At 47.1% G+C, this 13,877-nt stretch overlaps 1 protein-coding gene across 1 annotated transcript in view; it reads right to left on the reverse strand.

The window, feature by feature from the left end:
• Nucleotides 1–7,281, reverse strand: part of TNRC6C (trinucleotide repeat containing adaptor 6C) — a 75,241-nt gene extending 67,960 nt beyond the window's left edge. Inside the window, exons 1-2 of the mRNA XM_039859867.1 lie at nt 7,205–7,281; nt 6,416–6,437 (exon numbers count right to left, since the gene is read on the reverse strand). Coding sequence (XP_039715801.1) covers nt 6,416–6,437; nt 7,205–7,267 — 85 coding nt within the window. The 5' untranslated portion in view covers nt 7,268–7,281. The remainder of the gene's footprint in view (nt 1–6,415; nt 6,438–7,204) is intronic.
• Nucleotides 7,282–13,877: the final 6,596 nt, after the last annotated feature.

A 13,877-nucleotide genomic window follows, 5' to 3' on the forward strand; every position in this document is an offset into this window, starting at 1 on the left:
TCGTTTTTTGGCAGGACACCTCTGAAGGGTGCCCCATTCCAGAGGCCTCCAGGGTGCGTCAGGGGTGACTGGGGTAAGGCATCCCTCCTTGTCCTTGCTTCCGCAGCCCACCCAGGGGGCCGCCGGAAGGGTGACCAGCTCTGGCACATATTTCTCTCTCTTTCAACATCCAACCATTCTGTTCCTACACATTTACCGAAGGAAAAGGGAAGCTACCATCCTGAGGACACCGGCACACGGAAGTCCACGGCAGTTTTACTCAGGATAGCTCAAAACGGGGAACGACTCGAATGTCCACGAACAGATGAACGCAACGACCAACGGCGATCTAGCCCAACAACGGCCTACGGCTCAGAGAGCAGGAATGAATTACCAACGCGCAGTGGGTAATTACCAACGGGTCCCAAAGCCGAGGGTGCGTGCCGCACGACCCCGTTTATGCAGCATCTAGAAAAGACCACGTCTGTAGCAACAGGAAGGGTGTCTGCCGACAGACTGACGGGGAGGGAGGGGGCGGGGGGATTTCAGGGGTGATGGGTGCGGTCTTGATGGCGGGGACGGGTCACAGGTGTGCGTGTGCCGAAACGTGTTAAACTGTTCTCTTCAAATACGTGCAGTTTACCGTATGTCAATTATAACCCGATTGTAAAAAACAGAAGGTAATCTGATAAAATTATTTCTCAGAAAGCGTTTCTCAGAGTTTATAGTTCTAAAGAAAGCCAAGTTTCTCTAAACTTGGGGATTACCTTAATGTTTAACGTTTAACGAAAAGGCATACAAAATAGAGATACGGACCGTCCCTTTACCTCAGACCTGTTTGAGGTGTCTCGGAGAAGAGGCAGTTAAAAGGGCCTGTGACAGAGTAGCGTGCTGTCCCCTGTTATCACTACGTTTACTTCTTTTCTTCCAAAATTTAATCAAAAACATATGCATGTACCTGCTTAATTTTTCTGAAGTAACTTTTTAGCCTTTTAAATTGCCTACATACTAGGGGAAAAATACCACATCTTAAAACTCTTTTGTTCCCATGGAAAAAAATATAAATGCATTTATCCTATCTTCCTTCTGCCATGGATTCAAAAGTAAAATTAAACACAGTCACACATTGCTTAACAATGGGGATACGTTCTGAGAAGTGTCATTAGGAGATTCCGACCCTGTGCAAACGCGTTGGGGCCACGAGGAACAAAATAAGACGAGATTAAATCAAGCACAGAGAAAACGATGCAACCGAGAGATGCGGTTCGTAGCGACGCGTGAGGCTTGAGGAGAGCGGGACGGGCCGATGCGGTCGGAACAGGCCGATGAAGCTACCTGAATCACAGCGGGCAGAAACGAGGGCGAGCCCTTTTACCTTCGTTGAACTGGTCTGGGACTTACTTGGACTGCTCAGTTGGGTATCAGTGCAACTGGAAACCCTACAAACAACCCTCCGAAGAACTCAGGAAAGAATGCTCACGTGTCCAGACCACCATCTGGAAAATCACCATCTTGGACCAATCCAGAAGCTAAGAATGCAGGACTGATTCTCCTCAAGAATGTGCTTTTCACCATAGAAACTCCCAACCTTTTCTTTTTTTCTTTGGAACGGTGGGTAGTGCCTGGTAGTGTTTCCAGGATTGTAATCAGTTTAAGACCCTTGAATAAAACTTTGTCGTTTAATTCTATTGACACGTCCTGTTTCATTTACACTTGGTCGACAGGCTGCTGCCAGCATAACATGGCTACTGTTTTATAGCAAACTTTTTTTATTAAGTAGAAAGATTACACTCTAAAACAATGACAAATAGCATAGTAATTACATAAACACGTAACGGTTACCTGGTTATAATCACTATCGAGTATCACATACTGTACATAATCGTATGTGTTGTACTTTTATAGGACTGGCAGCCCAGGTTTGTTTACACCAGTGTCGCCGCAAACACGTGAGTACTGCTCTGCTCTGTGACATTAGGACAGCTACGATGTCACCAGGTGATAGGAATCTTTCAGCTCCACTTTAATTTATGGGCCCACCAATGTGTATTTGGTCCGTCACTGCCTGAAACATTGCTATGCAGCACATGACTGTAATTACTTTAAACATGGAACAACGTGGCTAAAGACAGACATATCTAATATTTAAAATCCTAATAGGACACCATCCCATAAAGATCTCTCATATAAGAAATCTCCTGGAATTTCTTTCGGCCTTATTACTTCCTAAAATGGTTGTACTGATGGTGCATATGCAATACCTATGTCTTCTTCATATGATAGCTGAACAAATCTGTAACTGGCAGCCCAGAGATAAAGGGTCTAGTTCCAGTGCTGCCAACTGAGCTGTCAAAACTTGTACAAGTCACTTAACCTCTGTGAATCTCATGTCCCACTCAACGCAGGAATTAGATGATCTCTAAGGATCCTTCAAGCTCCAAGATTTTATTAATTTTGTAGACAGGCAAATAAAATGTCATGTTTTATAAAATACATCGTGCTGAGAATGCTGACTAGACTTTTAGCTCCTGCCTTTAAGAGTAACTCACATACTCGAAATAGTATTTGCTTTGGTTATGTGGATATGGACACGAATACATGTAAATTCGAGGAATCTGGCCAATTTTATTACAGTGTCACGCAGGAAAACACAGGTCCGATGCTATTTATAAATACTAACTGCTGATTATTGTGTTGAGACCCCCGAAAGACTGAGCAAATAGCGATCACCTGCCTCAGCTCAACAGAAGTGCCACCTAACCGAAGTGCAGAAACGTGGGTTTTCATTTCTGTTTATTTTTATCTATTTCCGATTGTGAAAGTGGGCATGCTTCAAAACCACTGTCACTACTTGTCATTCACGCTGATGAGATGACATTACTCATATTATTCATCACAGAAGGTAAAACAGGGAAAAAATGACTGCGACCATCACCACCCAAGACGAGAAGGCGAGGGAAGAGGAGGGTCCAGGCACGCAGACGCGCTCGGATTCCTCAGGGGTGCAGGGTATCGCCCCGCCACAGGACTGCATTCTCAGGGGTACAGAGCAGGAGAGGGTCGGGGAGGGCCAGGAGTGAACCCATGATTTGGATGCAAAGCCCGAGCTGAACCAGAGTGTCTTCCACTGTGATGAAGGCATGGCACCCCCGACATCAGGCGGGGTGCTGGCCATGGATGTTGGCAGCACAGTGTTTCAAACAGACTTTCTCAGTTGGCCTGAATCTTAAAACGAGAAGAAAATGACTTCAACAAAGAGATCACATGTTGGGATTTTTAAAAAGTCAGGGATAAAATTTTATTTTATTTGTAACTTTGTAGAGCAGACTTTCTAGAAACCTAGTTTTCAGACTGGGGGGTGGGGAAGGGAAGCATGCTATCTATCAGATTAACCCAATCAAACATGATACATTTCTAGTGAGATTTAGTTTTGTCTTCATCTTTTAAAAGATTCATCGTTGAAGTTCAATGGTTATAGTAGATATAAAACGCTTTTAAAGCATAATTGACACTGTAACGAAGACTGATCTATCAAGAATGGACTGGGCTAGTTATTCTCTAGGAGAAAGCAGAAATATATCACATTTGTCTATAATGTATTCTAAAGAGTTGTCTGAAAATGTTTAAAATAAATACAAATGTAAAGGGATTAACTTTCAGTTATTGAGAAAATTAAGTCGAATGAATGCCAAATAATACTGCTTCACTAATACTGAGCGGTAACACTGCAAAGAAATCACTAATTGATTTGGTCTAGTTTGAGCTGACTATGAAAATAAAATCAGTTCGAACTTCTTTGACTATGTTAACTGATTCAGTACATTACACGACCGACTCTGTATCGTAGCCTCTCCTGTTAAGAGCACTCAGCTCTTGCTTGGACTCTTTCAAATTCCTACATCCCAGCAACTCAGGGCCCTGAGACTTCTGAGTGCCGGCTTTCGGTAGGGGCGGGGTAGAGGCGGGGTTCTCCAGCTCCTGGTGACTCTGGATTGGGTCGTCACATCTGGCCAGGAAGCATGAGCTGGCTCTGGAGTCAGAGGCGGGACTGAACCAAGTTCTGCAACTCACAAGCTCTGTGACCTTGTCTAAGCTACCACACCTCTCTGAGCATCTCCGACGCAGGGCTGTTTTGAAGCACAGTAAGTACCGAGGCACGGTAAATGCTTAGTAAGTGTCTGCTGTCTGCCCTTCCTGGAGGGTTAACTCCGGGACGATTCTGGGCATAGCAGTCCCGCTCTTTACTCGCTAGGCAGCCTTGGGGGCGTTGGGCAAACTTTCATAGCTTTAGTTCACTCATATGTACAATATGTACATGGGAGGCAACACCATCAACAATTAGAAATAAGTGCCACGGTCAAATATTAGGGTCTGGCATGACAAGGAGCCATAAGTAAGCGTGCTGATCTCAGGCCTACTGATATGCACAGTGCTAGGAGCCGGGAGATTAAGGGTGAGCAAGGCCAAAGTAGCCACTGCCTTTCTTCCTGTACAGACTAGAGCAGGGGAAAGACATTTAAACGCTAGGCGGCTAGGAGAGTAAATCTGTGTTCTGTCTGAGCACTCGTACTGTTCCCAGCTCATGTTCAGTCAGGCCCAGACCTTGCTGTTTAACACACAAGTCCCATTAGAAGTGCAAGACCACCGTCTTGAAGGCAGTTCGTTTTCATTTGAACGGGTAATAATAGAGAGTCTGTGAAAACTGTGAATTAATGAATTACCTAGCAGCACTGTTAGATTGTTTATAATTCAGAAAGCATTTTTTGTTTAGGACATTAATAATCATTATTATGACCTGTTCCAAGGCTACTTACAGTTAGCACAGTGCTGACAAACTACACCCAGAGGAGCAGTATTTTAGAGAAGACAAAAGAAGGCAAAAACCAGTAGTTTGAAGCGAGCACTGAAAACGCTCATCAGGATAGTAGCAGAAATAATAACTCTGTATAAGGTGATAGGACAATGTAATTCATGGACATGTACCAGCCTAAGCAATTTGTTACTATCTGAAGAGAGGGCGACCACGATGACTACGGACATACAGCTGGTACTGAATCAGGCCGGAAGACGTCGTTTTTAAAAAGGAAATGGATGATTCAGAGCAATAAGTCTTTACTTTTAAACGACAATTAAAAGAAATCACTGTTTCTTAATCGTGATCATAAATTCAAATACGACGACACCGCAAGTCTTTGGACCCTTGTAAAAAGCGTTACGTAAATTCACAGTGCTTCTGAGAGTGAAGAAGAAAAACATATTCTTTTTGAAAATGACGCTACCCTTTAGCATCCACAGTGTACCAAAGCCCTCTGAGTGGCCGTGCGGCGGGAGCTCTGAGGCCTGCTGCGCGGGGTCGGAGGGCTGGCTCCCTCGGGTCCCCTCCTTAAGTAACTGCTGGACTAGAGCTGGCCACTTAACTCACGCCGTCAGCCTCAGCTCCTTCCCCGTGAACCACCACCTGCCCTGCTCGGTTACGAAATTCACATGAGATAACACGAACTTTACTCCGAAGACGGTGAGATGCCACACGACGGTAAGGCATTCCAGTGGGACCGCCGGAGACGACACTCACGAGTCTCTAAGTGCCTGTGTCCGTGTGCGCAACTGAGTTCGCGTGATGCTGCAACTGAACCCCAAACTCACGAGTGCCAACGGCCACCTGCAGCTAGGCGTGCGCGCGGCACTGGCCCTTGCCCTGCGGGATCTCACGCAGCCTTGCCACGGCTGTGGGCGGAACTGTTTGTGTGAAGCCTTTCTCATCTGAGATATGACACACCCGAGGCCCCCAATTACCCAGAGCTGGCGTATGCTCCGCCCGAGCGCGTGCCCTTCCCCACTGCACGGTCCCCACCCACGTCAAATATCAAAGGAGAGGCTCGCAGTGCCGCTTCCATTTTGCTCACTCTCCGGCAAATCGCAGAGGTGCCAAGGTTGCTGCGAGAATTACGGATTTCTACCAAGACCCGTTAAGACGGTGATGAGCAAATTCTGGACTTGGACAATAAGAAAGAAATCTTACGTAGTAAATAAACGAAGGGGGATTACACGAAGATCGCATCTCTTTTCGTTACAAATAGTTGGCAAAGAGAAATCGGAAGCTTTAAAAAAAATTCAGTATCCTTTGGTTGTTCTTAATTTAAATTGAATTCATTTATCAGGTTAATCCCTGTTTGGTGGAAGTCAAAGCCAGGGAAAATCATAAAGCATTGTCAAGAAAGCTGAGCTAATATTCTCTAGGTGTTGACATCAAACAAATGCCGATGAGATGCAGATGTCAAACCAGCGATAAATGAAGAATTGCACAGAGAAGAGTAAAAAGTAGGTCAAAGGCAGGTTACCGTCTGTGTTTAACCACTGATTAAAGAAAAAGTCATCTTCATCACAGAAAGTTTGGTGCTGCCATAAAATGTATCCCCCCCAAAGAAAATAAACTTACCTTTGGTTTTTTGATCAGCAGCCTGAAAAAAAAAAAAATCAGAACCTCTTTAGGAATAATAATGTGTGCGATGGCCACAACTAGGAACGTTTACAAGCAAACTTTAACATTGGAAATTTAAAAAAGTTTTTGCCCAATTTAATTTATTAAAATTTATTACTGGGAAAAATGTATAACTGTCTACATGTTACTTAATCAATTATAGGCCAATATTGATCTAATGGCAAAGCAGTCTACCTGGAAGCTCATCGGAGCTCTGTATTTAATACAGTCTAAAAGGTTTACAGCTTAAATTACAAGACACATTAAACTAATAAGCGAGAACGAAAACAAATGGCATAACTTGGCATATTAAATGCCACAGAAATCAAGCGTGACTATGAGAGTTAGGACTTTTAATTTTTAACATCTACTAACAGGATTTGTAAAAGAGCATCTGCCAAAGATGCCAAAGTTGTTTCTAGCTTTTCTAATGAAATCAGCCGAATGGCCCTTTCCTCACTTCTTGGCCAGGACTTCTGCGGACGGTTCGCTTTAGGTAGAGCAGGGTGAGCATTTCCCACCAGAACTGCCATCGAACGTCTTAGCAGCACAGCTCGGCTACTTCTGGGGCCCTGAGACAGGCACCCTGCGGCTGTCACCCTGCACCATTTCCCTAGCACGGGGCTACATTTCGTAATGACGCTTAGCACGCTGGCTTTTTAGAGCAGCAGCGCGACGCCCGCGACGTCCAGGCTGCGGTGACGCCACCGCCACGCCCGTGGCGCAAGGGCAGCGGGGCAGCCAGACCTTTTTCTGGGCACCTTCCTTCTTTTTCTTTTCTTCCTGCTTTTTCTTTTTCTTTTCTTCCATCAAACGTTCCTCTTTTTGTGTTTCTTGTTCTTTCTCCCTATTAAATACAAAGAAAAGCGGTATTAGCATGTCCATTTTAAGTTGAAAAATGAAAACATTTAAGTCATTGTTTCGCATATGGCATAAAGGGCACTTTGAGAAGAGGTGTCAGAAACGGACGGTCCCCACGACTGTACATCTCTGCACGGAAGGTCCCCCGACTTCTCTCACGGGTCATTCATTCAGCCCGCATTGGCCGGACACCGACCTTTCATCAGGTGATAAGGACACACCTGCCACAGCCCAGCCCCGGGCCAGTATCCCTCAGGGACCACCATCCTCAGAGTCATGGGGGGAACCTGTTAAAAATACAGGGTTCTGGGTTCCGCAACAGCCTGACCAAATCGGAATCTTCGGAGGGATTCCCGTGCATGCTAAATTCCACGTCTGTTTGACGAACCAAGTGTTTTTAAACGAAGGTTCCTGCACAGCGTGGCGAGCTACCGTAGGGACACGCGGGCGCACGGCACAGAGCCGTAGCTGACAGGGGCCAGGCAGCCTGCGGGTCGGGCCTCGAATGCCACGGAAGCGTTCGGCCGGCGCGCGGTGGCGGGCCCCGGGCCCGTTATCCACCCATCGCCTGCAGCTCCGAGCTCACCCTCCGCACACGTTCTGCGGCAAGACAGTTCCTGTAAGCGGGTCCCTTCCCGTGGGCACGGGGAGCTCTGTCAGTAGAGGGAACTGGGGGGACACTGCGGGAGGCGGGGGGCGGGTCAGCATGCGGCTGCGAGGACCCAAGAGTAACCCTAGCCGAGGGCCGAGAAAGGACAGTCCCTCAGTAGCCCTGCAGCTCTGCTGTGGTCCGGCGTCACCCTCCTGTGACCTTTTCAACACGGACACTGTGCTCCAGGCCTCCTGTTGCCTGTCCTGCCCCGACACTTGTCTCTCGTGGTCCTCCCAGGGACATGGCGTCCCACACGGTGTGCCCCGCTTCCTCTGCACACCCGAAGGCCCAGCCGTGCAGGTGCAGCTTGCCACCAGGGCGCCCACTTCCTCCCGTGCGCCCACGCCACTGGCTTTCCTGGGCTGGGCCTGCACCCCAGGGAGCGTTTCCTGCGTCCAGCGACTGCAGACCAGCTCTGGCCTGGGCAAACCCGGGGCTGCTGTCTTCCAGCGGGTGGCAACGACACCCTCCTTGGGGAGTGTGGACCCCAGCCCTGGGGAGGCGGCGCTCTTCCAGTCGGTCCTCCCTCGGGTCCTCACCCTCGGCCACCCGTACCACAGTTTTCTGCACTTGCTCTTTTACCAAAGTTTAATTATTCTTCATAATAACCTTCCCCTCTGTGTCACCATGTGGCTTCTACCTCCCGACGGGGCCCAGACTGATGCGGGCGGGAAGGAGGATCTGACAGACTAAGGAGAAGGACGACCTGTAAACACGTCTCCGCAAAACGTCGCCGCCCACCTGTCACTGCTGCTTCTGAATTTATTGATTTTGGAGTTTGTTTTTAATTTGTAAATGTGTTCTGTGTGTAACTACATGCATGAGGAATTTGCACCTCGTGTCAGTTTGTACCTGTTTCAAGACTATCATAATAAAAGTGATTTAAATCAACACGAGGGCGCTGCTTAGAGACAATTCTTCCTGTCCAACAGTGCTTCTCCGTCCTGGCTGCTCACCAGGGTGACCTGGGAAGCGTTACAGACGCCCAACGCCAAGGCCACAGCCCTCTCGGGAACTCGGGGCGGGGTGCTCAGGCCCCAGCAGCTCTTAAGGCTTCCAGAGACTGCGGGCTCAGCCAAGGCAGAGAAAGGGCGCTGTCACAGCGGGCCCGCCCATTCGTCAAGTCTGGAAAACAGTTCCATTCATCACCTTAGACGATACTTTCCAGGAATATTTTCAAGCGAGAAGGTGCAGAGGCGCTAAGATCTGCACTTAGCCGTTCTCAGAAGGTCCCGGCAAGCCCCATGACGGGCTGGTGTGACAACTGTCACGTTGCTGCCATGCGCCTCGGGGAAAAGTGAACTGAAAACCAGGTGGCCGGCGGCCCAGCCGCTGCCACACTCCCTTAATCCACAGGCGGCACGATGAAAGCCTCCCGTTACCTGTCCTGAGCTGAATGAGAGCAGGCACGTAGAGCTGCGTTATTAAAACGTATCAACAGCAGATGAAATAAAAATGATTTCTGCTTAACGCTATTACTCTGAAAATTAAATTAATTAAAGTCAGCCATTCCCCCAGCAGCACAGTTAAGGTCTTACTGCAACAGTAAATAAAACGTAAACGAAGAGCTCAGCCGGCCACCAGGTGTCACACTCTCCAGCCCGAGCTCACGTTTACGTGGCAGAGCACAACCCAAGTGGCTGCTCTTTAATAAAAGTTGCATCTAATTCCCCCCGACTAGCAGGGACTTCGACTTCTAACTCCCAGTGTACGATTTCTGCCACTTTTCAGTAATAATTTAAAAAATCAACACTGAATCACATTTTTACTCTATAAAGTGATACACGCTCATGGAAAAAAACATACACGATATAAAAGATCTGTAACGAGACAGACTGTCCCCTCCCAGAGCCCACAGGCCCTCGACGTGGAGATCACACATCAAGTTTCTCGGGTATCTTTAATAACATTCTCTCTGTGACCACACACTTGTCTATTTTTAAAAACTAGCGAATGGGAGCGTACTGTTCACCCTCCTCTGCATTAATCGCACACTCCACTCACTGTATACGCGGATGAGAGTCCCCCACTCTCCGAGCGCTGTGCCCGGATTGCTATTTCTTGAGTTATCAATTTGAGACGTCAGTAATTGAACTCCTAGAATGACGGACATGGATTTGGTCCTCACAGTGCCCCGTCCTCCACCCCACCACGTTCAGTTAAATCAATAGATGGTATTTACTTTATAAAGAATATGTGAACATTGTGATTACATTTTACTTTTTGTACTGCTGTTTTCTCTAGAGTTCCTAATTTTTTTTCTTCCTGTACTAATTTCCTTACAAAAATGGCTTTTTCACTCCCCACCTTCCCCCAGTTTAAAACACGAGCTCCCCACCCCACCGCCTTCCCAAATCTCTCCAGAGCCTTCGGTCCAGCTCGCGGTGTATTGGGAGCACTCTCTGTCAGAGTTCTCCAATATCCTCTCCTTAATTTAAAAAATTGTTTGTGTGTGGTAAAATAGACATAAAATGTATTATCGTAATCATTTTTACGTGCACAGTTCAGTAACGTTACTTGTACAGTCCAGCGCTCCCTCACCTCGCAGAACGGAAACCGTCCCCGTTACACAAAACCACCCCCGCGGCTCCCTCTGCCCGGGCCCTGGCCACCCCCTTCTAGTTTCTGTTTTCAATAATTTGATTACGTACTGTGGTTTTGATTTGCACTTCCCTAATGACTAGTGACGTTAAGCATCTTTTCGTATGCTTGCCGGTCAGCCGTGTCTTTGAGGCTTCCTCTTTAGGTTATGCTTCATATAAAACTTGTGTCATCGTACCATTTCTGACGCCGTGAAGAGGAGGAACTCGCAGACTCAGCTGAACGAAGAGCACGTGCAGACTCCTCCGCAAAACATATCACCTGTCCATTAATGCCGAATCCGAACTTATCGGCTCAGTCATCCAGTGACCTCCTCTGTCTTCTTCCTTGAATTATGCCCTCGATTTGCTGGAAAGCCTCCTCAAGTATCTGTTCAAGAAAGGGTATGTGAGGGTAATTTCTGGAGACCGTGCAAGTTTAAAAATGGTTCAGGCCACCTTTTTGTTTCACGGATGGCCTGGGTGAATACAGAATCCTGGGCTGAAAATCAACCGTGCTGGTCCTGCACCACCGTATTCTAGTGTCCAGTGCCTGCTCAAGAGAAGTCTGATGTCACTGTGCTGTTGTCTCTCCGGCGAGCTTTTCCTAAAGCCCTTCTCCACCCCTCGCATTCTGAAATTTCGTGACCACGTGCCTGGGCGTCTTTCTCCCCCATTATCTGTGCTTAGCATTTGGCTGATGCTTTCGACACAGGGGCGTTTCTTCCCCTTCTCCGTTTTCTCGAAACCATTTTCCATTTTCTAAATAACATACTGAACCCCTTGGGCTGACCATCTATAACTTATCTTTGACATTTTCTGCTGTGTGTTTGTTACCACCGTTCTCAGCTTTCTGGGCGCCGGGCTCCGCCTGGTCTTCCAATCCTTCTATGGCGTTTCTTATTCCATGAGACTTAAAAATCTTTAATAACTTTATTCTCCGGTTGCTTTTCTACACCACTTTGCTCTCATTTTATGGATGTGAAATCATCTCTATTCCAGCTGGGGCTATAAAGTAGGGGTTTTCTGAAGTTCCTCTAAATTTCCTGTCCTCTCTCTTTTCTGGACGCTTCTTCCCTGAGACTCTTCGGTGTGACAGCGTTCTCTCAGTTGGCTGGTACGCTCTGGCTGTCCATTCAGGCTTAAAAGTGAGGCACCGAAAAACCGATGGGCTTTGCGTGCATGGGCTGGACTGACTTCACGGTGGCCCGTGCCTTAGGGAGATCAGGGAGGGAGCTGGCTATCTTGTTAGAGCGGCCTCAAATGCCAAAACATGTAGCTTCGGCCCAGATCGCCAGCATGCTTTATCTATATTAGCTACTAGGCCACAGCCACCCGGAAGTGCTCCGCTGCTTAAATTTTCGGTGTCGCTGTCCTGCGTTCTGACCATAACTTCCTCTCCTCACTCCTATTTCCACTGGACCGGTCTTTACCTCCACTGAAACCTCCTATTTCCGGACTTCCATGTTCTTCGAAGCTATTTTCAGCAGGTCCTTTCCTGGAAAGCCTAGACCTTAAGACCGTCTCATACGCCCACCAATGCAATCCCTCAGGACAACACAACTGGTGCACTATTTATTGTGGTGGGTGCCAGGGGCAAAAAAGGGACTGATTCATTTGACAAATATTTCCTGGGAAATGGCATTATGAGTGCTCTGGGATTTCAGCGGTGAACGAGGCCGAGTACCTATACTTTCAAGGATATTCGTATAAATGATGAGTTCAGTGATCACCATTACAGGAGCAGCGTGCACGGAACGCACGAGCGTGGACGATGGCCGTCTCAGGGGCTGCCCTCCGCTGTTCCCGTCAGGGGGACTGTGTGTCCTGGTTTAATGAACACCGTGTGCCTGCTTCCTCTGTCCTCTGGGCTGTAAGCACCTTGGTGGCAGGCCTGTCTTTTGCTTCTGTGGCTCCGAGAAAAACTTGTCTGTCATCATTCAAGGTATTTCTGGTACCGATTTCTGGCCCACAATCTCGGCTGACGTTTATACCGGAGGAGATCCTCTGTACGTATACTTTCTTTCCAAGAGAAACTTTGTTTTCTGAAATGATCAAGTCATATTTAATAAGTTTCTGTTTACCTTTCGGGGCTAGTAAGAAAGTTACTCTTTTTTCTAGGCGGGGAAGCTGGGAGGTGGGTTTACAAGCCAAGCTGCAAGGAGTACAAAGAAAAGGAATGACTGGGTTGGAAGAATTTTATGTTTTAATTTAAATTCAATTTTTAATTTCGACTTTTAGAAAAATCACATCGAAATATCTATTTTATATACACGTGTATTTTTTCCAGGACGACCTTTGCTTCCCTCGTTTCTCGTTTACTTCTCGTCCCTTCCCCATTCTGTCTCCTCCCTTCACATCTGCGCCAAAGGTCCCGCCTTCTAGATGACCCACGCCGCCCACCAAGTTCACGTCCTCGTCTCCTCCACGCTCACAGAGTAGGAAAACATGCACACCAACGTTTTTACAAACAATGTGATTCGATCGCCGTTTTATAAGACTCGGGTTACGTTATAACTTTTTGGCATCTAGCTTTTCTCACTCAGCATGTGTTGGGGGGCGGGGTGGGGCTCTCTCCTCATCTGCTCCCCCAAACGATAGCTCTAATCTATTATTTCTAACGACTACATAACACGCCACAGTGTGTTATCACAGTCAACCATTCTATTCATACACAGTCACTTCGTTTCCAGTTTATTATCACTACAAATAACTCCAGCTTCCCCATCCAGCTCCTGCTAAGGAAAACAGCACGGCTTCGGTGAATGTTTCAGTAGTCGTGGAAACCAGGTTAGAAGAACATGCGACACGGAGCTCAACTTCTGCACCCACAGCAGCCAAGTCCAAAGGGCCAAACTGGACATAGACTACCTATGCTTCGTAGGGCGAGGCATCCCGTAATAAGTCCCTATTACGCGGAGTTTATTAGAAAGAATATATTTTTCATAATCTGGGTTTTGACACATAAATTTCTTTTATTCTCGAATAATTTAGCAATCACCAGATTAGGTGGCTCTGGATGGAAAAAGAAACACGTATTCTGCAGGCAGCTAGGGGGACGGGCTGGGGAGGAGGTGGTGTCTGATCGGTGGAGGGGGCCTCTAAAGGTGACAGCTCAGTGTTCCTGAACTACATGTGCTCTGAGAGGAACAGAGATTTAAATGACGAAACTATGTAGGTAGACTGGGAATGGGGTCACCTCAGGCAAAAGAATCTTCCAAGTTTCCCGTCATTTTTTCAGTCGATCGCTCCCAGTATTTGCAAAACAACAGGATTCAGTAAAAGAGAGTGGCCTCTTTTTGAGGTTTAGTTACCGTAAATTGCAAAT

The sequence above is a fragment of the Pteropus medius genome, unplaced genomic scaffold, assembly GCF_902729225.1.
Source record: "Pteropus medius unplaced genomic scaffold, Ma_sr-lr_union100, whole genome shotgun sequence".
Taxonomy (NCBI): domain Eukaryota; kingdom Metazoa; phylum Chordata; class Mammalia; order Chiroptera; family Pteropodidae; genus Pteropus; species Pteropus medius.